Source organism: Podarcis filfolensis, assembly GCF_964270895.1.
Source record: "Podarcis filfolensis genome assembly, chromosome: 7".
Classification (NCBI taxonomy): domain Eukaryota; kingdom Metazoa; phylum Chordata; class Lepidosauria; order Squamata; family Lacertidae; genus Podarcis; species Podarcis filfolensis.
Window position 1 is genome coordinate 23835979 of NC_139603.1, and position 26046 is coordinate 23862024.

The 26046-nt window shown below is 43.7% G+C and overlaps 1 protein-coding gene across 6 annotated transcripts; it reads left to right on the top strand.

The window, feature by feature from the left end:
• Positions 1–1543: 1543 nt before the first annotated feature.
• MC4R (melanocortin 4 receptor) lies at positions 1544–24505 on the top strand. Of its 6 annotated transcripts, XM_083624052.1 has the most exons (10): positions 1544–2875; positions 3756–4233; positions 5109–6098; positions 7347–7472; positions 7564–7688; positions 8094–8232; positions 8413–8797; positions 9254–9358; positions 9700–10283; positions 21678–24505. In XM_083624052.1, exon 10 carries the CDS (start codon positions 22773–22775, stop codon positions 23772–23774), a length of 1002 nt encoding a protein of 333 aa, XP_083480178.1. In that variant the 5' UTR covers positions 1544–2875; positions 3756–4233; positions 5109–6098; positions 7347–7472; positions 7564–7688; positions 8094–8232; positions 8413–8797; positions 9254–9358; positions 9700–10283; positions 21678–22772; the 3' UTR covers positions 23775–24505. The 6 variants fall into 6 exon arrangements, 5 of the variants coding, with proteins under 5 accessions (XP_083480178.1, XP_083480179.1, XP_083480175.1 ...); XM_083624050.1 differs by lacking the exons at positions 1544–2875; positions 3756–4233; positions 5109–6098 and having other exon boundaries at positions 6729–7688; positions 8072–8232; XM_083624049.1 differs by lacking the exons at positions 1544–2875; positions 3756–4233; positions 5109–6098 and having other exon boundaries at positions 6723–7688; positions 8072–8232; positions 8413–9358; positions 9700–10203; positions 21109–24505.
• The last annotated feature ends 1541 nt before the right edge of the window (positions 24506–26046 follow it).

Genomic DNA, 26046 nt, shown 5'->3' on the forward strand with positions numbered 1-26046 from the left:
TTGGGGCGCTCATCTCACTTTATTGGCCGAGGGAGCCGGCGTACAGCTTCCAGGTCATGTGGCCAGCATGACTAAGCCACTTCTGGGGAACCAGAGCAGTGCACAGAAACGCCGTTTACCTTCCCGCCGGAAGGTATCTACTTGCACTTTGACATGCTTTCAAACTGCTAGGTTGGCAGGAGCAGGGACCGAGCAACGGGAGCTCACCCCGTCGCAGGGATTTGAACCACCAACCTTCTGATCGGCAAGTCCTAGGCTCTGTGGTTTAACCCACGACTCACATTTGTTACATTGTGGTGTAATTTAATGAGTCCTATATGCATCTTTGCATATAGGACTCATTAAATTACACCACAATGTAACAAATGTGAGTCCCTCTTAACAGTGTGAATAATTTCAACAGAACCAAGTAAGTGAGATGAAAGAAGAGGAATGTGATTCTTAGGCTGGAACTTGTGTCTTGCATGGGGTTGTCATACTTCAAAACTAGGACCAGTTGCTGAGCTTTTTAGGAAAACACTGAAATTGTTGATCTTTTTTTCTAGAAAAAAACCCAAGTCCCAGTTATGTCCTCTCCTCTACACTACAGACACCTGGTAACATTGAACAGAAAGACAATGGCCGGCCCAAGACATTTTAGCACCTGAGGCAAACCACAAAATGGCGTCCCCCTCCCTGGTAACAGAACAAAGACTCTTAATCTTACCCCACCTAATGGAATTGCACTTTGAGTGTATCCCTCACCTGCAGAGCCTCACTTCAGGTTTCTTTTTTTTAAGTTTCTCAGCTTTTTAGTATTAAAGCTATGAAATTTGAAGATGGATTAGAAGTCTTCCTCTTCAGCTTTAACATAAAAATACATCTATCTTGTTCAGTCAGCTCTGAAGTGCATCCGGTCATCATTACCCTTAAATGTCAAACCAACCTTCCTCTACTATTTAGTAATGAGATCTTTACTCAGCTGCTGGTGTGGTTTTTTTTTTAAGCAATACTGTGATCTCAACAGGTAACAGAAATATGAGGGCATCAAATGTTTTCCTAGCAAGTATCGCTTTCGGAAACCTATGTGTGGCGTTGCACTCAGGGGGTTTTACGGCCCAAAAGAAAACATCTTTGGTGTGCATGGATGCATACTGGATTGTGGCTAAAGTTTAGCTTCTGGGATCTGGAAATACTTCATTTAGGTCTTAGAATGGGATTCCCTATAGGGTTGGCGGTTCGAATCCCCGCGACGGGGTGAGCTCCCATTGCTCGGTCCCTGCTCCTGCCAACCTAGCAATTCGAAAGCACGTCAAAGTGCAAGCAGATAAGTAGGTACCTCTCTGGCGGGAAGCTAAACAGCGTTTCCGTGCGCTGCTCTGGTTCGCCAGAAGCGACTTAGTCATGCTGACCACATGACTCGGAAGCTGTACGCCGGCTCCCTCGGCCAATAAAGTGAGATGAGCGCCGCAACCCCAGAGTCGGCCACGACTGGACCTAATGGTCAAGGGTACCTTTACCTTTACCTTATAATTCTATAGAGACACATACAGAATCTAGTGCTTTCCAAAGGTTGCTAGACTGTGGCTCCCATAATTCTCTTTAAATGGGCACCAAAAGTGCTTTAACTATATGGAGTGGATTTGCCCTTAGAAAGTGTAACTTAAGCTCTCCAAAATGGAAGAATTTGTACACATTCGTCTTTTACGTGAGTCATGCAGAGCAAACGCCTGGGCATATTTACTCAGAAGCAAATCTCACTACATTCAAAACTAATCACTTCCTTTTTACTGTGCTTAAAGCTGCAGCCTTAAGATACCGAAACTCCTATGCATTTTGCATTACTAACTGGGGTAATTATTTCTCAATACTAACTGGAGAAATTAAAACCAGGCATCCTCTGGCCCTTCAGATATAGCTGGGAGTCAGTCTCAGCCAGCCATTTAATACCTACCCTAGGAATCACGATCCTTTTTGCCTTTGCTCTTGACCTGCACATTTCTATTTCTGGCTCTTCTCTTAAAACATCCTCCTAGATTAGTCAAAACAGACATTTCCATTCAAAAAGTACTCTGATCTACGGCCTTAAACAAACTGACCTTGACTCACCGCATTATAAAAAGGGCTGCATCGCTTTTTCTCGCTCTATGTATTTTCACTCTAATAAACATCTTACTGTGTTTTCAGACGCTGACTCATTTCTGTTTATTAGTTTGATTAATAATGTGTTCTGAGTGCAAATGAACTATCCAAATTTGCAGAGTAGTTCTTGTCACGGCACACCCCCCCCCCCGCACTATTGCTTTTTCATTTCCCAAATTTTAATTCTTACTAAGCTGTAAAGGTAATGTACCTGTATTTACTAGAGTCTAATGCACATCTCTCTCTTTTTTTGGCCAAATCACGTTGCAAAAATTAGGGTGTAAATTAGATTTGATGGCGTATTAGACTCGAGTAAATACGGTACAGTATATATTTATTAAGGGCTATGTAAAGTATCCAGACATTGTACTTCTTGTCCTTCTTAATGTATGAGTTGCAGCAAGGTTTTAACCATGTATTCTCCTCAAAGCTTGAGTTGTGAACTCTGCTCTAGAGGTGATCTATGGAACGGCTCACTTGCACGTACGTTAAGGTTACCAGATTTTTTTCAATGAATCCGGAGACACTTATTGTTCACTACATACATGTGAAGTCTGGTAACCTTAGCGTATGTCCTCCATTCATTCCAATGGGACTTTGTGCTGGAGTTGCAAGCTGGCCCCATTGAAATGAATGGAGTAACTGCTGCAGCTGTGCAGTTAAATTCAGTTAGAGAGACCAACTGTCATTCTTGCTTTTTGCCTCCTTCTTGCCTCATGATGTTGTTCAACTTTTTCTGAGACAGTATGCTGTGGTATGACCGTTTTCTTTATTACTCAAGCTTTGTTTGGCATATACGTGAGCCGCTTACTTTGCTGAAAGAAAAGAAACTCTGCGTAAGAATGGTAGAATATCCTAAACGGAGTTATGATTGGGATACGTTGAGAATTCCCTGGGCATATTGTAAATACTGCAGCCGCAAGCAGCGTCTGGTCAGAAATGGGCAAAATCTGGACGTATGGCAGCCCATTTTTGGCAGTGTCGTTTTTGCGTCCAATTTCTTTTCGATTTTGCAGAAACAAAACAAAAAAAGAAAACCCACCTTTGGACAAAACTTTGAAAAGCTAAACAACTCCCCTCCCCCGCCAAGCAGCTCAACAACTTTTCTGTTGTTGCTGGAATTTCACTTTTTGAAATATGGCAACCCCAGTTATATTCTGCTCTAAAAAAAGAACATCAATGTTCTGCAAAGAGAAAAAGATGGAAATCTGCCTCGATTCCCTGAGTTGGCACAGTGAGGAGAAGCCTTCCTGGTTTCTTATTTGATCTTATAATGTCCCACTTTTCCTTAGGATGTCTCCATTTTCCCTTGAGAAATGTTGGAGGGTATGGAGTTATCCAACCCCCGAGCCGTCTGAAGGCAATCATGTATTGGGAAGTTTTGTTTCAATGTTTTATTATGTTTTTATATATGTTGGAAGTTGCCCAAAGTGGCTGGGGCAACCCAGTAAGATGTGTGGTGTATAAATAGTCAAATTATTATTATGGAATGGGGCTTCCCTGTTTTCACTGGAGAGAGGTAGGAGGGTATGGATTTATCTGACCTCCATCCATCTGTAGGCAATCCTGTATAGGGAAAGGGTTTTTAAAACAAATATTTAATGTTTTATGATGTTTTCCTTACATGTTGCAAGCTGCGCAAAGTAGCTAGAGCAGCCCAGCCAGACGTGTGGGATAGAAAGAGTAAAATCATCATTATGGAATGGGACGTCCCTGTTTTCACCAGAGAAAGGTTGGTGGGTATGAAAGAATCCATTAAAAGTTTAGAAAATCAAATATCACTTAAAATGGCCGCCGGGATAATTTAGCATTTTGCTAAAGGAGGGGCAGGTGTCTTTTAACAGGCAGTTTTGATTCCTCTCTTGTGGCCTCCTGCCAGTGTAGTCCAAGTTGCACTGACAAAGGTTGCTTACAGCCAACCACAGTGCAGGCTGCAGGAATGAGCCATGTTGTTTCTAACCTGGGCAGCAAATTCTCCCAACAAGGTAGGCAGCCATTTTGCTGCAGCCAGGACTCTTTGCAGGCCTAATGCATCTTGCTTTTTTGTTCTGTTTTGAGACGTATCATTGTTAGAGGGAAGCAAAATGTGGGCTATGAACCCTAGGGGACAGGGTGAGTATTGTCCTGGCCAGGTTTGGGCCCTAGACTTTGCGTGTGTTTAAATATTTTCTTTGAATATGTCAGGCGGGGGAAAATAATGGGTGCATGCCCTGTTTGGTTTCTGCCAGCTTAGCCCCGCGACCCGGGGCTGTGGGTGCCATGCAGCGTGCATTGGCCCTGGCACCCAAATTTGCGGGACCCCTTTATGGGGAATTTGGTGGGTGCTCGGGCACCTAGGGCCCCAAGGAGCTGGGACTTAGGCAACAGGCAGAAGCATAGCTGTCAACTTTTCCCTTTTCTTGCGAGCAATCCAATTCGGAATAAGGGAATTCCCCTTAAAAAAAGGGAAACGTTGACAGCTATGGGTAGAAGGGGTGGGGGTGCAATTTCGTGGTTGCAGTGAAGGGTCGTGGTGTTTTACACTGCAATCCTAAGCGTGTCTACTCAGAAGTAATTCCTATTGCGTTCTGTGAAGCTGACTCGCAGGTAAATGGGGTTAGAATTTTCATTGTGAAAAGCAGATGGCGTTGAGGGGAAATCCGGACTGGGTTTTTAAAAGAGGGGTGGGGGGAATCTTATGCCTGGTCAAAACTTAGTTCAGCCCTTCCTCTTATCCTCCTCGCTTCATTTGTATGCTGCTTTTCCAGAGCTCAAACCATTGCTCAAGGCGGCTTGCAAGAGGAAATTAATTTCACAATCGCAAACATAACAAAAGTAGTCTTAAACAAAACACATCGAAAAGCATGCAGCCAAACTGATTTCCACATTTAAAAATAAAGATACAAAAAATTAATAATAACGGCAACCAGTGTGGATTTGATTTAAATCAATCAATTTAAATCACTAGTCAGAAAGACTTGATTTATTTATTTTTTATTTTTTTACAGAGACTCCGTCTTGCTGGTATAATCTTAATATTTACAACCAGAGGAAGGTATTGTTTTTGGAATAATAAATTTTCAGAGTAGTTTTTACAGCTATATCAAAAATTACTTATTTGGTTATACTATTAGAATTACATAGACAGATAATTATGAAATTATTGTGAGGTTTAATAAGTTAACTATGTTTGGACAACTTTTCTGCTGTTCTTTATTGGAAGGAGAAAAATAATCATTTCCTCAATAAGAATTTAAACTATTTAACTAAAACAATAACATAATAGCATATGTTTGTTAACTAATGTTGCTAATTTTTATAAAACAAAAACAAAACTTAGACTCGAGTTTTAGCACAAATAAAAAACTTAAAACAAATCCTTATTTCCTGATGAATAGCCTTTGGACTATAATGTAACTTAAATAGAAAACTATATTTAGAAAGATTTTTCCTCCAAAAGCATTTTATTTTAAAAATCTGATTTAAATAAAATAAAATCCCTGACAAATTTTAAAAATCTGTTTTTTTAAAAAAATAATCATTGATTTTTATCCACCCTGACAGCAATAAAAAACCTTAAACAATAGCTCTTCTCCCTTGCTTTCGTTTGTACACCTCGGATGTCTATTTGAAGAGTATTGTTTGCTTATTACTGGAAGAAAATAGCTATAAATTGAATTCTTCAGAGTTGTGTGAGGGCTGATTGCAGTGAGGCAGCTGTAATGAAAAAGGTGCATTGCAAACACTTGTTGGCTCTCTTATTGCATCAAATCTCAGTTTCCATGAGCTTTCCTTATAACAGATACAAAAGGATTAGGCTCATACTCCTGGATGGCTGTCCATTGACGTATTCGATGTGTTTCATTTGCAATAATGTATGTAAATTATCTTCATGTGTACCTTTTTTTTTTTAATGGTCAAGGGCTAAGTGGCCCTGCAGATATATGAGCTGTTGGACTGTCTTGACAGAATGCTGCCAAATATTGACACTGTAAAGTGTGGTGGGGAAGGGAATATATCAAATGGCTGCTTATAAATCTGAATGTCTAAAACGCATTTTCTGCTTGTTCGTAGGTAGTGTCTAGAAATCCCAACAAGCTTTTTTCTCCCAAATATTTTAAGATGATGGTATTTTTTGTATGCCTAACTCTTACGTCTTGTCCTTCGTATTTGGTGAAAATGATGGCATTTCTGAGAACTGTTAGATACGTCCGTTTGTTATGATTAAATTTCTTTAGAATGAATAGACTTCTGTGAGATTGTTATTCTTTTTACAATGGAAGAATCTTAGCTCCATGTGGCCCACTCAAGTGTAACAAAACTTTAATATTTCTTAAAGGTAAAGGTAAAGGGACCCCTGACCATTAGGTCCAGTCATGGCCGACTCTGGGGTTGCGGCGCTCATCTCGCTTTACTGGCCGAGGGAGCCGGGGTACAGCTTCCGGGTCATGTGGCCAGCATGACTAAGCCGCTTCTGGCGAACCAGAGCAGCGCACTGAAACGCTGTTTAGCTTCCCACCAGAGCGGTACCTATTTATCTGCTTGCACTTTGACGTGCTTTCGAACTGCTAGGTTGGCAGGAGCAGGGACCTGGCAACGGGAGCTCACCCTGTCGCGGGGATTCGAACCGCCAACCTTCTGATCGGCAAGCCCTAGGCTCTTGTGGTTTAGACCACAGTGCCATAACCAGGATTGTTTATTAAAGGGATATTTTGTACATAAGGGAATACTCATATTTACCTTCGGTGCTGTGTGAAATTCAATGTATTTTAAAAAATGTATTTTTAAAAAGCATTTTCACAGCATTATTCGATGTGTGTAGATTCTGCCTAAATGGATTTTACTTCAGGACAATTTTTCCAAATCTCTGCCCCGGCCAAATTTAGTCCCACCCAGTTTTAAGTACTAGGTGCAATTCATTTCTGACCCGAAAGCTCCACCAGCTGTATTTCTGACTGGTCGTAACCCCCGCCCCCCTGCTTTTCTGACCTCTTTTTCCAGTATGGCCTCACATAGGGCAGCTTCTTGGTATAACCCAGCCACCAACTCCCCTTTTCTGACTTTACTAAATTTACTCCACCCAAGCCATGTCCAGAAATATTAAAACCAATGATTATTTTATTACAGTTATTCTTTATTTAATTTGTATACAGTGCTGCCCTTCATCCAAATATCTCAGGGCGGTTCGTGGCGTAAATACAAGATAAATGCACAAAATACGTAATGGTTTCTTTCTCCTGCTTCAGACCCTGGACTCAGCTTAAAGGTAAAGGGACCCCGACCATTAGGTCCAGTTGTGGCCGACTCTTACCCAGCTTCAAATAAAAAGTGCTGTAAAGTGCAGTGTACAAATGTGACAGTAGATGGTGATGGTGAGCTATGGCAAATTCAATGTATTTCCCCCCCAAAAAAAACACTAAAAAAAAAAACATTTTCACAACGTGTTTTTTTTAATATGTGTAGATTCCACCCAGTTGCCAGAGCTCATTGTTGAGGAAGGTTGATAAAGTCACTGCGACATGTGCTCCATTGTGACACGTCCCCTTGCCGGGTGACTTGCCAGACATCTTGGGCAAGAGGGGAATAAGGTGAGAGAGTTATTGATTTGCGAGCCATTTTCTTAGTTAGGGGGTTACTTTGTCAGTCAGAGTTAAAGCGTTAGGCAGTTGTTGTGTTGGTAAGAGAGGGAGGGGAAGAGATGCAGAAAGCCACTGTATCTTTTAAAACATAAGTAGGATTCCTTTGTGATTCTGCTACTATCCATGAAGATTTAGCACCACAGAGGACATTCCCCCTCCAATCACGGGTTGGTTTTGTTTTATTATGTATGATGTGTTTTTATATTTTATATGGTGGTTTTATGTTGTGGGTAACATATTCTTCTTATTATTATTATCAAAAGATTAGCCTTATAAAGCTGATTATTATTATGCTTCAAGCAAAGTGCCTCATCTTTTCCTTTGTGGAGCAGTTCAAAGCAAGGTGTTTGCAAGTTTCCAGGGCCTTTTGAGAAAGATGTTCTTGGTGTAAAGTCCTTCTGCTGGCCTGGAAGACGGAGGAGCGGAAAATCCTCATGTTTTTTCGAGCAACCCAGTGTTCTGAGGACGGATGGGACTCGCTCTTATTCTTCAGGTGAGCAAACGATCCGTACTGGCAGGGAATTGTTCCGAGGCCAGTGAGAACCTGGCTAATGGGTTAAGAAGGAAATCGATCTCTCCTTCGAGGAGACTTCCATGGCACCTCTTTCAAAGAAGGGAGACAATCATTTCTCTCTTTTTTTACTTCTGCCCTTTCCCATTGTTTCATCGGCAGGGACTTTCCATTGTGGACCCGCTCACAGTGAACCCCTGCTCGCTGGGAGCAAGAAGTCAAACCTACTGGACAGGACAATTAGAAGTCTTTAAAAAACTGGCCACAACTTTATTGATTCCTGGTGTAGGTTGGACAGGACGCAGGATAAAGAGTTGGCGAGGATAAAGAGTTGGCAAGCTTTCCTCTGTTGCCAGCCTAGGAGTTCCCCAACGGCTAACTGCCTAACCCCAGGCGTTGCTCCTAGGGGGGAAAGGTATTTGGAGCGATGGTCTGCAACAGCCTCCCACCCTGTGACCGGTTGAGCAGCCAATACGCCGTTCCTTTTCTTCCGACGGAACCCAAGAACAAGTCAGCCCTCAAAGGCGTCAAGCCTGTGGGGGAAAAGGTATTGCCGCTACCTTCCTCGCTGCTTTTGAAGTGGAAGTCCAACACTGAGCGTCAGTGTGGCACCTTTCGGCTCACCCGTACCTGCAGAGGCCTTTTCTGGCACCCACAAGGTCCTTTCTCCAATCCTCCAGCCAAAATTAGGCTCAAAACCAGCATTCCGACAGGTGCACTCCAACTGCCTGTCAATCACTCTGTCTCCAAATGAGACTCCATCACAATTCCTCTGCTGTCCAGCATTCTGCTCCTCTTAAAAAAAAAAAGAAGAAGAAGATTGTGCTGAATGCTGCAAATACTTCCATTTTCTTTATTTTGTGGGAGGGAATATTCCCCAATGTCACATCAATCAGTGGCCGGGCAGCATTTCCATAGGCTGCCTTTTAATATGTGATTTTTAAATTTCGTGGGGTTTTTTTTAAAAAAAAATCTGATTCTGAACTGGTTCTCCCTCTCACAGGAACCGAGAAGTTATATTTCCATTGAAAACATGAATGGCAGGAATCAGGCAGCCAGCAAGACCTGTTCACTGCTGACAAAGGCGGCCAGACTCCTCAATCTGAAGGTACATCTCTCACATGTATTTATTAATTTGGAAAACTCAACGTTCCTCTTTCTAGCCCCAAGAGGCTCTCAACTAACATGGTCCCAGGAAGACTCAGGTGGCATTTCCTATCCTCTTCCTTAATGTTGTCTTTCACAATGCCTACTAGGTTGCAGGTCCCAGTGATGTCCTCTGGGATGAGATTGGAGATGAGCATCTCACTCCACCTGAGTTGCAAGAAGGTCATCTCATGGCATCCTTACTTTGGCTTGCTTCTGCTTCTATGTTGTACCCATTATCTGGTGTGCATATTTGGCAACGCAAAAGGCGTGTGACTTTGCCTTTTCTCATCTCTACTGCAGGTCATTGTCTCTCCGGAGCTGTCTGACCCACACCATAGATTCAGAGGAGGTAACCTCCAAACCATAAAAGGAGAGAATGACCCAAGACGACTCACTTTCCATATTAAAGCCATCACCTGTAGCCACAACTTAGTTGCAACATGAGACGAGATATGAATCTCCAGGCTGAATCCAAGTGTTGTGTGGCAGCGATGGAGGGACCACAATTTGTTGATTTTGTTGTTCTTGTTAATAGTTTTCAGAGTTTGTAGGGATGGTTTTTTAGGGCTTGTAGTTTTTCATATTCTATCACATTTTTCTCTTGTGGGAACACCCTTTGAGAGCTATTGAGCTGTGAATAATGAATTTGCAATAAATGAATGATGAATAAACCAATCTCTCATGGCTGATTGACTCTAGGAGTATAAGAGAAGGGATCTATCGCTGAGCCATGGTAAAATCTTTGCTCCTAATGCCTCCAGGTTTACATGGGATCACTCTTTGCAGCCCAGATACATCTTTAAGGTGAGTAGGCAGAAAGAAACTTGGATCGGTACATGGAGAGATCCAAGTGTTCAGAGCCAGGGTGGAGCCAACCATGAAAGGTAGATAAGAATCTTGATTGCTGCATTCCACTATTTTACAGGAAAACACAAAAGGCAGTTTGCTAATGACAACAGATTCTTTGAGCATTTGCAGTGTCACATTTTGAACTCACTTTTTGCAGACTTCCTGCATTAGTCAGCCACCAGCTCTCAGCCTAACCTTGCTCACATGGCTGTCGTGAGGATGTAGAATAGGACTGCCATATGTCTGGATTTTCCTGGACACTACCAGGATTTGGGCAGCAGAATGGCATCCGGGCAGATTTCTGCTGAATCGGCAAAAGTTCCAGCAAAAACCCGGATGTATGGCAAGGGTGTGTGTGTCATTTTTTTATTTTAAAATCCATAAAAATAAAAAAGCCACCAAGCTCAATAATTTGACACCCCACCCCAAATCAAATCATTGAAGGGGGTTGGATGAGATGAGCCTTGTGGTCCTTTCCAGCTCTACAATTCAGTGATTCTCTGAAATCAGTTCAGTTCCAAGGCATCAGCCAGTTTCAGTCGGGCCTGATCATTGCATGTTAATTTAGATGCATAAGTACCACTTAGGTTCAGTTCAGCTTCCTCCCCAGTTTAGTGTGCACAAGGGGGGTAATTGATTCTGAAAAGAAGTTATTTTAGGCCTGTGGCTACTAGAGGGTGCGGTTAAAAAAATGTTTTTTTTTAAATGAATCCAGATCCAGTCTTCATTACTAGGCAATTTGAAAATAAAATAATAAAATTGCAATTACATAAAATATTGTTGGGGAGGTAGGAAATGCAAAAGTGAAAAGCATTGGTTGGAAAAGTGTTGGTTAAAAACAATTGCAGTATGTTGAAGCATCTGCTTGGTTCAGGATCTGATTAAGGGCAAGGGTGGAGCATCTTATGTAAGCTTTTAGTCTTGAGTTTTATTCCTGAAGCAATAGCTCTTGCCCCTGGTCCTAGCTACAGCCTTCCTGGCTTGGGGAGATAGGCAGGGGCTCAAGGAACAGAGCCAAGCTATTGGCAAACAAACAGCTCAATCGGCTCCCACTTCTTCCTTTTGAAAACTTTCTTGACTTGAAGTTTCCTGCACGCACACCTTAATATATTTTTGGCAAGGAATTTTTCTATTCATCCAGTCTTATTGATTCAGTGATGTCATATTTTAAACTAGCTGCTGAAAGCATTCCATACCCTCCAGAATTTCTCGCATGAAAATAGGGACATCCTCTTAAACAACAACAGCAACAATAAATATTATTATTTATACCCCACCCATCCGACTGTGTTGCCCCAACCACTTTGGGCAGTTTCCAACGTATATACAAATGTAATTAAACATTAAAAAAACTTCCTACACAGGGCTGTCTTCAAATGTCTTCTAAAGGTTGTCTAGTTATCTCCTTGTTTGGGGGGGGGGGTGTCACATAACTCCATCCCCTCCGACATTTCTTGGATGCTATTAACTTTGCTTAATGAAGCTTGTGCAAGTTGTGTCTGAAAGGACGCATAATTCAGTGTTTTTTACCAGAAGAGGCAGAATGAAGCTTCTAACTGTCTCACACAAATGGTGATACATATGAATATTTGCACGCTAAGTAATTAGTCTAAAAGCTACTGCTTTGCAAAAGTACTCTGCCTGAAACAAACAACAACAAAGTACTCTGCTTGAAGAGCTGGTGTTCTTTTTTAAAAAAAAAAAAAATAACATGCACCAGTGGGCAATATTTCAGTATTTTCTTGTTTGAAGCGTGCATTATATCAGGCAGTGTCAATGTATTCACAGTGAATTCATTTACTGACCCTTTCTACCATCCCCAACAGCTGCCTTACACTTTGACCTGGATCTTAGGCAAGCCAATCGAAAAATCGCGACTTTTGGGCATTTTTGTAAAAAAGGAAACACTCAACAACTTGGGGGTTTGTCTAAAATAAGCTCAACAATTGGGAGGGGGGTTCCTTTAAAAAGCTCAATTTTCAGGATGTCCATGTTTTTACTTTTTGAAATATGGCAAACCTAGCCCCCTGGGCAAGTATGAGACATAAAATGCATGTTCTCATACAAATCTCGTTCCCTCCTATGGCCACACCAATTTGTACATCTTTAATTTTGCCAAGGTGGGGGGCGGGATTCACTAAATTCCAAGGCCTGACTACCAATCCCATTTGCAGATGGGAAAGAATCCCACCCCCGCCGTCCTAGTTAGATTAGCTAGTGACCCTGGAGGTTTTGCCTTATGTGTGTGGCTTGTTGGGTCATCCCTTTAGTCATCTTTGTGCAACAACGGTTTTCCTGGAATTCTAGGAGCAAGTGAAGATGTGGCCATACCACAATGGATGGAAGCAAGACATTCTGGCATACTTAACATGAACAAGGTGCTCCTTTTAATTGGGCCCTCTGTGAGAACCACTATTTGTGCTTCCACAGCTAGTGTATATTTTCTTCTCCCTCTAAAAACAAAAAAATGAGCGGTACTGACTCCTCTTTTTACAAAAACGCAAAGAAATTGAACGTTTTGGAGCTATCTCTGAGGTAAATCAGCAAAAACGACATGGGCTGCCATACACCCTGATTTTCCTGGGTGTTTTGCAGATTTCCGCTCAGACACTGCTTGTGCTGGTCCCGGGGGGAAGGTCACCATTGGCGTAGTCAAAGTCTGGTCCTGGGTCACTAGCCTGGAAACAGTTCACAAGGAGCGGGGCGAGGTCCGAAGCAGGAAGCCGGGCGGGGACAGGAACACTGGAGGGTCAGGTCTGGGTCCGGGCAGGAACAGGTACTCAACAACGACGTTGCTCCCGCAACCTGGGACCGGGCTGACTGGCCTTTATCTTCTCTGAGGCCAGGGGCGGTCCCGGCCCCCAGGAGACCCGCCTCTCCTGGCCTTAAGGCGAGCACTCCTCCTGGGAGAAACCAGTTCCCTTCGCCTCTCTGCCCTGAGCCTCTGCAGTTCAGGAGAGGCTGAAGGGTTACTGGGCCCAGGGGGAGACTCACCTGTAGGCACTGAGTCCTCAATCACCTCTGGAGCCAGAGTGGATTCGCCTGGTGCCTGCTCCTGAGGATCCGGCACAGGTGCAGGCGCTTCAGAATCAAGGCCCTGCCCCAATTCAGCCGGCCCTGGAGGCGGGGACTCCTGTGCAGGCTGGGATTCCTCCGGTTCAGCCTCTGAATCGGATTCCCAGGCCATCACACCACTTGTGGCTGCAGTATTCCGGGTATTTCCTGGACCCTAGAAAGGTCTTGAAAGTAACATTTACTAAAAAAAACCCAGAAGCTTTTTGACTAGGCTTAACAGGAGAAGAAATACCAAGAAACCTAAAAAGACTATGTATGCGACATGAGTTTGACCAAACTGCGGGAGGCAGTGGAAGACAGAAGTGCCTGGCGTGCTCTGGTCCATGGAGTCATGAAGAGTCGGACACGACTAAGCGACTAAACAACAACAACATGTGACAACAGCTGCAAGAATGTTGTTAGCCCAGATGTAGAAGGAAGAGTTGGTCCCAACAAAAGAAGAGTAGATAACCAAAATGATGGACTATGCTGAAATGGCAAAGATGACCGTGAATATCAGACACCAAGATGACAAAAAAAATAATAATAATCAAGAATGGGAAAAATTTGTAGAATACCTTAAAAACCCCTGTAGTTATTTAGAAATATTAGCAGGACTGATATAACATTTATGAAATAAAATGCACTAAATTTGTAAATAAGGAAATAGAATGGATAAATATAATTATATGCAAAAAAGGGGGGACACGTGGAGCGCTGTGGTCTAAACCCCAGACCCTGGGGCTTGCCGAATGGAAGGTCAGCAGTTCGAATCCCCACGACGGGGTGAGCTCCCGTTGTTTGGTCCCAGCTCCTGCCCACCCAGCAGTTCGAAAGCACATCAAGTGCAAGTAGATAAATAGGTACCACTCTGGCAGGAATGTAAATGGCATTTCCGTGCGCTGCTCTGGTTTCGCCAGAAGCGGCTTAGTCATGCTGGCCACATGACCTGAAAAAACTGTCCGCAGACAAACGCTGGCTCCCTTGGCCTGGAAAGTGAGATGAGTGCCGCAACCCCAGAGTCGTCTGCAGCTGGACTTAACTGTCAGGGGTACCTTTACTTTTATGCAAGAAAAGAGGGTAAAATATGGAAACCGGGGGGGGGATGGGGGAAGTCCGAAGGGTTTGTATAATCCCAGTACTGTATATATGAAAAATGTTTGGAGTGTATGGAAATAATGTTAATAAAAAAGACACCTGAAAACATTTTTTTAAAAAAGTATTGAAAGAGACTGCTGTGCTCCAATAACATTGGACTCCCAACAGCGCTGGAAACATACATTTTTTGAAATAGGGGAGAAAAGGAATGGGGGGGCATTTCAAATGGGTAAAGAACCCTGAGGTTCTGAACTGTTTGCCTTTGCACTTGAGTTGCTCTCCTTGGGATAATAGCAGCCTCCCAAATCGTTATACACAGCTCACCGCCTGAGGTGGGCTGGGGAGAGATGGAGGAGAAAAACAGCAGAGCGTATGGCTTCAAGGTGAAGAAAAAGAATCCCAAGAAAGAGCGTATCGTTTATTTATTCTAGTTGTGTAGATGGAATTTAACATCCACAACAAAGGGGAAGCAATATAGCAATATAGCAAGTTAGCCAGAGAAAGCCCAATTACGAATCTAATGAAAAGCAAGCTACGAAAACCCTCTCTTGAAAGCTGAATTGCTTTAAATAGGGTTACCACATGCCCTCGTTCCCCCGGATCTTATCCAAGCTACGAAATCAAGATGAATATGCTACAATCACCGGTTTCCCAACCCGAACTCCACAGAGCAATTTAACCTTTACCAATCTCCTGTAAACATCTGCCGACTTTAAGAGGATGATTAATTTTAAAAGCGGGCTATTGCCAACACAAAGATAGCTCTCTGAGTGTCAAGTAGAGATTAATATTTTAAAGGGGAAATAAATAAGTGGATAAGGATAAAAAGAACCATTTCTGGCAGGCGAAAGCTCCAAAGAATTTGTGACACTTAAGGAGTTTACACACAAATCTTGCTCTGGGATTGTTTTAGAAAGCAACCAAGTGTGTTCAGAATATAAGATGTCCTCACTGCCCCTTTTAAGAGATACTTATTTCTGATCACAGAGAAGAATGTATATTATATTGATTGCAAAACTTCTAATTGCAAAACATTGCAAATAAGGGCCCCCGTTCTGCAAACCAATTGTCAATCATATGCATATAATCTGGCTGCATCCCCAATTGTGCCTTCTGGGAATAGAAAGGTCCTTTGCTTCTCTCAATGAAACGTTGGGTTGTTACATTTCAAACCTAAATTAGACCTCCATACAATATTCTCTTTTTTCCAAATTATTTTTATTATTTTTCCAAATTATTGCAGATCAAACCAAATTAATTTAAAATCAGGTCCTGTTGACACATATGTCCAAAATACACACCCACCCCATGCATGCTGCTTCGTTTCTGATTTAGTGTTCCTCTTTACAGACAGCACCTCTGTTACATCTTATAAATATAAAATTCCAGTTCATATTTTAGGCTTAAAAGTCAGAAGGTTGCAGTCTGGAAATGTGCATGTCTTTGGACCAGATGGGTCCCTCTGTACTCTACAGTTGTTTCCTGTTTTCATTGGGATTTTAACGATCCTTTGCAAAAAGATCACACCAGTCTTGTAAACTAAGTAACCTCACAACTCCAATTCAGAGAAAACCAGTTGCTGTGGAATCTGAGGCAACTAACTCCCCCACCCCCATCCTCAAGGCTGTGGGAATGTTCAGGGAGGCAGGAGAGGATATATTGTTTGTTAATATCCTTCCTAACTTGAGTTTGCAAGTTCCTTTACTTAGCGGAGTTTACATTCCCCTTTTAAATGCACAGCAGATAGCTGGTTGCAGGCTTGTGTAAGCCTCTCACTATTAGATTCCTGGTAAGTTCCCTTATATCCCTCTTAAAATAGTAAACACACGACAATCTTATTTAAAATCAATTCAGTGGTATCTCGGGTTACAATCACATAAGGTTACAGACGCTTCAGGTTACAGACTCTGCTAACCCAGAAATAGTACCTTGGGTTAAGAACTTTGCTTCAGGATGAGAACAGAAATTGTGCGGCGGCAGTGGGAGGCCCCATTAGCTAAAGTGATACCTCAGGTTAAGAACAGTTTCAGGTTAAGAACGGACCTCCAGAACGAATTAAGTTCTTAACCCAAGGTACCACTGTAAAAAGAAGTTTACTCACATCATCAGTTCACAGTTGGATCCCTGAAGGCAGACTTAGTTACAAAGTTTATACATGTGGATCTATCCCATATGGAGATAATTCCAGTGTCCTCTGTTCTAGCTAAAAAAACCTGCTTCAACGATGGAGGAAGTGAAACTCTGACAAAAGGCCTCCTGTAATGTGCTTTAAATATTCTGATTGCAGGTTTTATAGATGTTTATATAAATATAAACTGTTACCCACCATTCTTGTCTTGAGTCTTTTTGGGTGGGTTGGAAAACTTCTCTAATTCATTCAGGTCCTGTTGATTAAAATCCTGGGTGATTTTTGGAGTGATTCCGATGGTGTTGGGTTTTGGGAGTGATTGCTCCATTTGTGGGGCAGGGCAAAATGCAGGGTTTTCACTGCAAAACGTTTGCCAAAGTTTGGCACCAGTTTGGAACTAATCAGACATTGTTGAGTTTGGGGACTTTAACTACGAACCCAGTTTGGATATATCAATTACTCTGTGGAGTGCTGCAAAACACGGGGTTTTCACTGCAAAACAATTGCAAAACTATAGCACCAGTTTGGAGGAGATCCCAGATTTTGGGGTAGTTCATTAAGCTGAGATGTCCACCCCTGCAAAGGAGGCCTAGTGACTACCCCAAGTTCCACTTCAGAGTGTGAACGAGATTGCAACTTCTGCAAATGCAGAACTGAGGTTGAGAAGTTGCTGCTTGCCTATGAGCTTCTAAAGACTTTCCTACCCTGTTTGTAACACTGAAGCAAAATATGGACCCCATCCCGGTCTTATCTTGGACTTTTAAGTGCAGATCTGTGAGTGTTTCTTTTTTATCCTGGCCATTTCAGACTTTACAAGGATTGAAAAAGTCTGCACTTGAAAGGGAAAAGGTCTGGGACAACACTGGGCTGGGGAGACAGGCCAGTCCGGATCCATATTTTGCTCTGAAGAAGAGTTTGGATTTGATATCCTGCTTTATCACTGCCCGAAGGAGTCTCAAAGCGGCTAACATTCTCCTTTCCCTTCCTCCCCCACAACAAACACTCTGTGAGGTGAGTGGGGCTGAGAGACTTCAGAGAAGCGTGACTAGCCCAAGGTCACCCAGCAGCTGCATGTGGAGGAGCAGGGAAGCAAACCCGGTTCACCAGATTACGAGTCTACCACTCTTCAACCACTACTCCACACTGGCTCTCTGCTGTAGACAAGCCCTTTTAGGCCATGAAAAAAGGTCGAAACAGCTTGGGCCTCCGTGGTGCAATGGACCAGTGCGGCCGTCAGTTAACCAGAAGATTGTCAGTTTGAGCCCATCCAGAGATGACTGTGGGCAGGATTCCTGAATTGCAGGGGGTTGGCCTTGATGACCTTCTGGGTCCCTTCCAACTTTGTGATTCTATGGAATACCAGCTATTATATGCATACAACAATCTATTGTACAATTTGTTGATTCTGTGAGCAGATTTGACAGGACGAAGAGGTGACATTTGGTGACCTTGACATTTTACTGCCATTCTCTCGTTCCTTATAAGCATAGATTGTAGAAAGTTATGTAATGCAAAAGAACAAAATAGAAAAAAGGCCACACATTCAGTTTATTTTGCTCATTCTTATGAAGAGTGACTGAAATAATTGCATGCATTTGATGCAGTGTATCCTTTTTTTTCTTTTTTCACATCTGCTTTGTTTGTTAGGTGATAGGCAGGCTGAAATTAACAGTCAAGGTGAAAACTAAAACAGCTTTGAACACAGATGAATTAAAAAAACAACTAAAAAACTGGATTCCAGGGAACAAAAACATGCCTTCCGCAAAAGTAAATCAAGCAGGAATGGTACATCTTTACGAATATTCTCTCCAAATGTGAACATATGATTTTACACTTGTCCCTCTCTTTTTTCTACGTGCAGCTATTTACCAGTTTTAATAATGTATGTCTGCAAGAAGCAGGTGCCTTGGCCAAAAGGCAAAAATAAAGGCAAGCTTGCGTACGTTGCAAAGGGTTTTAAGCTCTATTATCAGGCAAAGGTGAATGAGAAAGGTTTGTATATTCTATGCCAGGGGTGAGCAAACTTTTTCAGCAGGGGTCCAGTCCGCTGTCCCTCAGATCTTGTGGGGGGCCGGACTATATTGGGGGGGGGGGAATGAACGAATTCCTATGCCCCACAGATAACCCAGAGATGCATTTTAAATAAAAGGACATATTCTACTCATGTAAAAATACTCTGATTCCCGGACCGCCCGCGGGCCGGATTTAGAAGGCGATTCGGCTGGATCCGGCCCCCCGGCCTTAGTTTGCCTACCCATGTTCTATGCTAAAAACAAAATCCCAATTCTGCCCAGAGCTGCTCCTTAAGGTCTAGAGCAGTGATGGGAAATCTGTAGCCCTCTGGAAATTGTATGACTCCACCATTCATAAGCAAGAAGAATGAATGGTTGCCAAATAGATCTGGCAAGAGGCCAAACTTGAGAAAAGATCTTGTTTTCAGCTATGTGCTGAAAGAGCTCCAGAGTGGAATTTTAATGGCGGGGACTGGACATGTACTCTGTGGGTTATTTATGGTCGCAGCCCGTACACTAGTTGGTGAACAGTGGAAGGTATGGAATGTGACCTTGTACCATCCAGATAAACACTGCAAAGAACTGAACAATGGAAGATAGTACTTAATTCTCCCAGCACACCAGGTCTGAAACAACAAATGTATATGAAGGACTACACACATGTAATGGATTTTATACTTATAAGATGTAACAGAGGTGCTGTTTGTAAGGATGAAAATGCGGTCAGCTGCAAGAATAATGTAATGAAGATTGACGGATGACAACTGAACGCTAAATAAGAAATGATGCAGCTATGGGAGGAAACAATCGGCATATGTTCGCAACAGGAGCAGGGAACCTGATTTTTAGGAAATTGTATTCAATTAAAGCAATTTGGTTGGATTTGTACTAATTTGGAAAATTAATAAAAATAATTGGAAAAACACAAAGTAAAAGCTGAGGCTGCTAAAATAGGGCCGCCATATGTCCGGGATTTCAAAGGCAGAATTGACGTCCAGAGAGCAATTCCGAAAGCTGGTACCTTGTCTAGGTTCTTGGGCAAAAAGCTCAACAATTTTAATGGTTTCCTGGTTTTTACTTTTTGAAATACGGCAACCTTAGCCGAACAGATTCTGGAGTTGGGGTATTGTTTAGGGGGTTAACTGTTTTTAAGACGTGAGGTTTTTGTTGTTTTTGTTTTGCTGTTGTTTTTTATTGAGGGAGGGGAGATGTGTCTGGGAGCAGAGAACTGGGGAGAGCAGGAGGGGCCAATCACAGTGGTTCAGGGTCGGAGGAGGTATGGGGAAGTGGGGCAGGCTGAGTAAAGGCCATTAGTGACTGTCTCGTGGGCCAGCCCCTCCTCCTACCTGGGGAATTGAGGTTGCCCTTGTGGGATGTAAGAATCAGGTGCAGTCAAACACAACATTGCTAGAGTAGACATGAAGGTTGTCTCAGTCCTCCAGCCGAAACTTCCTATGTGTAACTTGAGATGGGCGTGGCCTCTCCTGAAGTAATGATCCAGAACCACAGGCTGGCAACCATCTTGTCTCTCTTGTCTCTATTGATGCCATCTTAACAACAGCACTGCTAAGATGCACCCTTGGCTCCAGGCCAAGAGAAGAAAAGGGGGGGCTTTCTCCCATAAGGAGATGAAGGCAAAGGGACCCCTGACCATTAGGTCCAGTCGTGACCGACTCTGGGGTTGCGGCACTCATATCGGTTTATTGGTCGAGGGAGCCGGCGTACAGCTTCCGGGTCATGTGGGCAGCATGACTAAGCTGCTTCTGGTGAACCAGAGCAGCACATGGAAACACCGTTTGCCTTCCCACCAGAGCGGTACCTATTTATCTACTTGCACATTGACATGCTTTCGAACTGCTAGGTTGGCAGGAGCAGGGACCGAACAACGGGAGCTCACCCCATCGCGGGGATTCGAACCGCCGACCTTCTGATCGGCAAGTCCTAAGCTCTGTGGTTTAACCCACAGCGCCATAAGGAGATAGTCAATAGTCACCACATTTAAACTATGTTCTAACCTTTTAAGTCTGCCTTCTGGGAACCTTTGTGAGAACAGATGATTACTTGTGAGTAAATGTTTTATACTTTACGGAAGACTGTGTAGTGTCTTATTTTAGGAGGGATTAAACGGGGAAAATACCAGGAAATATTTACAAAGACTCTAATGAGTCTGAGCAAGCTATCTGCTGTGTGTGTGTGTGTGTTTAAAAAAGGGGAATGTTAACTCTGCTGATTTTGTTGAATTTGTAAAGACAAGTTGGGATAGGATATCTTAGACAATATATCCTCCCCCGCATCCCTAAAATTTCCCACAGCCCTATCAGCCAGCCCTCGGGTCTGTGGCTGCTGTTGCTGAATGCTAGGTCGACTGAGTAAGACCTCCATCATCCATGATCTGACTGTGGATGAGGAGGCCAGTCTGGTCTGTATCACTGAGTGGGTGAGCAGGGTGGAGTTGGTCTGACCCAGTTGTGCCCACTTGGGTACTCGGTGCAGCATCAGGCCAGACTTGGAGGTCAGGGAGGGGGTGTTGCTGTGGTCTAAAGAGATTCCCCTCTCTTCTCTCCTCAGGCTCTCTGTCCAGGTGTGTGCGACAGGAATCCACAGCGTCTGTTCCTAGCACTGGACAAATGGGAGATTCTGCTGGTTTACATCCTGACTTGCTGCCCGGCGGTCTCCCTGCCTGAGCTGACAGAGCTGGTCTCAGCGGCGGTGTTGAGGACTCCCAGACTGCTGGTTCTGGGTGACTTCAACATCCATGCCAAGGCGACTGGCTCTGGGGTGGCTCAGGGCTTTAGGGCTGCCATGACAACCATGGGGCTGTTCCAATATGTTATTGGCCCAAAGCATGTAGCAAGCCACACACTGGATCTTGTTTTCTCAACTGGGCAGGAAGAAGGTGATCTCAACGTGGGGGATCCTGACATCAGGCCCTTGTCATGGTCAGATCACTTCCTGTTGAGACATTTCCCATCATCCTTAACCATTGTCCATGCTGGCTTGGGCTGATGGGAGTCCCATAACAACTGGGGGAACCCCAGCCTCTGTGATATAGAATACAACTATTTTCTACATTTCACTTGACCATAATGCAGTTCACTTATTTCAAACATCATGATTCCAGTTCCTTCCCCCCCAAGGTGCTATTATGTCTCAAGGCAAAAGGAGAAGAAGAAAAGCATTAAGGGCATCTCTACAGCTCCTACTTAAACGGTTTGTCATTTCCACTCTTCAGAGAACCATGGCGGACTGTCAGCGAGTGAACAGAGCTATATAGCATATTTGAAAAGAGGTACTTGAATGCAGCACAATTGAACTAACTCTGGGAACATTGGCGGAGGGGGGGAATCAAAGGCTGATGTATTCCGGAGTCATTACTTCTTGCACTAAAACCTTTGTCTGACCCTGGCATTCCTAATCAAAACAAAGTAAATTCAAACAGAACAGCAGCATCATTGAATAATCATAATACAAAGCCCTAACTTGTAACATCATGTATATTCTTAGAATTTCATTTCCACATCCCATGGAGAATGATGCTGATACTGTTATAAAATCTCAACAAAAATCGAAGGCAGCAAATGAATTTTGCTGTGCTTCTCTGGCGTCTCCCGTAGCTTTGGGGAGCAGCGCAACATCAGAAGCTGTTTTGCCGAGCTGTGTAAAATCCTGAAATGTATTCAGCATGTCCAGCCTACACACATCCCTTTCTCTCTATTGGCTGATCAGTAAATCGGAGGAGGGGCATGTCTCTTACTACCTTTCCCCCCCAATACAGTATAAGAAGCAGTAGCAGCAGGCAGGCAGGCATTGCACAGAAGGCTGAGTAGTAGTTATGGTTTTCAATGATGTATCTCTCTCTCTCAGTAGCAGGGACTAGTGCACTCTAGCCTCGTGCTTTTACAGAGAACAACAGAAAAGTAATTCTTGACGCTCCCGGCTTCCTTGAGAGGGAGGGAGCATTCAGCTACATCATTCCCAGCAGGTACAACAGGCGACTGCAGAGTTGGATAAGCCAGCAATAATTGCAAAACACTGCAGCTTTACCTTGTCTATCAGAGTCTGGTTTCCTGCTGCTGTACACCATCCCACTCTTTGGAAACGGCATTCGACCAGTTCTGCAGCACCTCAGCCAGTGAAAAACCCCAAAGAACTATTCAAAGAGGGGAAACCACTGACAGGTGGATTTCATTACCAAGCAGCAAACTGACAAGCCACCACCAGCGCTTTGTGCGATGAACTTCACACAGCACTATGGAGTTCACGAACCTCTCGGCTTGTGGAATCGCAGCTACGGACTACATGGTGGAGGAGGCACGAATCGATCCCTGGGGAAGGATTACTCTTCGGAAGGCTGCTACGAGCAACTTTTCGTCTCGCCCGAAGTGTTCGTCATGCTTGGCTTTGTCAGCTTGCTGGAGAACGTGCTGGTGATTGTGGCCATCGCCAAGAACAAGAACTTGCATTCGCCGATGTATTTCTTCATCTGCAGCTTGGCGGTGGCCGACATGCTGGTGAGCGTCTCCAACGGGTCAGAGACCATCGTCATCACCCTGCTGAACAACACCAACGCGGACGCACAAGGCTTCACCGTCAGCATCGACAACATCATTGACTCGGTCATCTGCAGCTCTTTGCTGGCCTCTATCTGCAGCCTGCTCTCCATTGCTGTGGACAGGTATTTCACCATCTTCTACGCTCTCCAGTATCACAACATCATGACTGTGAAGCGTGTGTTCATCATCATCACCTGCATCTGGGCTGCTTGCACCATCTCGGGCATTCTGTTCATCATTTACTCCGACAGCAGCGCTGTCATCATTTGCCTCATCACCATGTTCTTCACCATGCTGGTCCTCATGGCTTCTCTTTACGTCCACATGTTCCTGCTGGCCCGGCTGCACATTAAGAAGATTGCCATTCTCCCCGGCAGCGGCCCGATACGCCAGGGCGCCAATATGAAGGGGGCCATCACCCTGACCATCTTGATTGGCGTGTTTGTTGTGTGCTGGGCTCCGCTCTTCCTTCACTTGCTCTTCTACATCTCCTGCCCTCACAACCCTTACTGCATCTGCTTCATGTCCCACTTTAACCTGTACCTCATCCTGATCATGTGCAACTCCATTATCGACCCTCTTATCTACGCATTCCGGAGTCAAGAGCTGAGGAAAACCTTCAAGGAGATCATGTGCTGCTGCAGCTTGCGAGAGCTCTGCGATTTCTCTGGCAAATACTGAGTAGATGTGGCTCTGCTACCACACAGACACACACTTGCCACTTTTAAGGCTGTCTTGGCTACATCCATAACAACGAACCTCTTCCTCCTGTAGTTATTAGTTGCATCTTTCCTCCTTCTCGCTTGTCATGCTTCAAGTGCAATTATTTCAATGTCAAAGCAGTGGTGGTGATTGGAAATGTTCCGACAGACTGCAATTAAAGGAACAATGTCAACTTATTTTTGAAACTGCCAGACACCAATAAATGGATGCTGAGGATTGCAAAGAAACAGTTGCCTTATAAATGCACGTAACTGTGCAGATATAAAATGCACACAGCCATGTTCTTAGACTTGCTCCATTACACTGCATTTGTTTAAGAGCTGGAGCTGGTTTAATGCCTCACACCCATGTTGCTAATTTTAATTAAATACTATGGGCGTTGTTACAGGGCTCTGTTTTTATTCCACACTGAGCTCAAATGTATATTAAAGAGGCATCATTTAATGGCATCAATCTAGCTAAAGTTAGATAGAACTAGCAACCATTGGGTTCACTGAAATTGGATTTTTTGGAGGGGACTGTAAATTATGCTGTATATGCTGTTATGAACAATGTTTTGTTTCCCTGAAAGTGTTCATATTGGATTGTGACAATAAGAAATGTCGTTTGTATTTATTTACTTGCTTGACTTACTTAAACATGTTTGCTCAAGGTAAAATACAGAATTAAAGCACACCTTAAACACAGAATCGAGCGATTAAAGTCACAAAGCTTAAAATGTATGTTGTCAGACGCCCTGTGATTGTTGAATGAAGGGTGGTATATAAATTTAACAAACAAACAAACAAACAAATAATTTAAAAGCATGTTTAAAATTACATAAATAAAGGAAGGGATGAAAGCACTCTGCATTAAATGTTGGATCAGGTTAGCTCCAAACTAGATGTTTAGCAGCAGTCCTAAGGGGTCAGATCTGGCCTCCGAGGAAAACATTGCTCACTGCAGCTGCCACATTGTTGGAAGGGTGCTGGAGGAAAAGCGAGCAAAGACTTTGAGTGAAAAGACCAAGAGGAAGGAAGGGACTTTGCCCTTTGCAACTGTGCAGCAGCCTAGAGACATTGTGGAGAGCATCCATCCTGTACCCTCTCCCCAGAACCCACTTTGTCACGGCACAAACATCCTGACACTGGTGATGCTCCAGGCTAGCCCCTGTGGTTCTGGTACACCTGCATGTGATGACTGAAGGGGACAGGTGGACACACAGACCTGAGAGATGGCATGTTACTCTACGTCTCAGGTGCCCAAACCTCTCGGCACGGCCCTGCAAAGGACATAAGCGGGGGGGGGGGCTTGTAGCACTCCTGGTCAAGGCTTAAAAGTCCTAGGTCCTTTTTAGTACTCCAAGAGGCCTGAGCGTTTAGCGGCCCTTCCTTGTCACTATGCTGCCAAGGGGAGTAAGGGAAATGTCGTGTCTACAAAACTGGGCAGATCCAACGTAAAAACAACTCTGAAAGTGTATACAGTCGTACCTTGGATCCCAGACGCCTTGCGAGTCGAAGGTTTTGCCCCCCGAACGCCACAAACCCGGAAATGGGTGTTCCAGTTTGTGAACGTTCTTTGGAACCTGAACGTCCGACGAGACTTCCACGGCTTCCGATTGGCTGCGGGAGCTTCCTGCAGGAAGCCGTGCCTTGGTTTCCGAATGTTTTGGAAGTTGAACGGACTTCCAGAACGGATTCCATTCGACTTCTGAGGTACCACTGTACTCGATTCTGACCAAACTAAGCCTCCTGAGGTACATTTTGCTCTAGGAGGCTTGGTTTGGCCAAAATCAAGTACAGTGGTACCTCAGGTTAGCTAAAGTGGTACCTCAGGTTAAGAACAGTTTCAGGTTAAGAACAGATCTCCAGAACGAATTAAGTTCTTAACCCGAGGTACCACTGTATACACTTGTAGAGCTAATGCTAAACACATTACTTCTGGTAAATGAGCCACTGTAGCCACAAGAGGGCCATGAAAACTTGTGTCCCAGGTTTTTTAGATTTGTCTACCCATGTACTGTCTGAAACCCAAGGGGTGCATGGGTTGCCAGATGTGAAATATATTGGCTATTTTTCAGCTTTTCTACGTCACTAATCCTGAGCCCTTTATTTCCCCATCACAATAATTTCTGCAACGGTGTTCTTTTTCTGCCTTTCACAAATTTTGACGCCTATAAAATAAAATGCTTTATGACCAATTAAAGCTGGAATTAACATGCCTGTAAGTGGTTGAAGGAACATGCACTGTA

Coding starts and splice junctions, on each gene's coding strand:
- MC4R (XM_083624052.1), top strand. CDS start 22,773: ATGAACTTCACACAGCACTATGGAGTTCACGAACCTCTCGGCTTGTGG.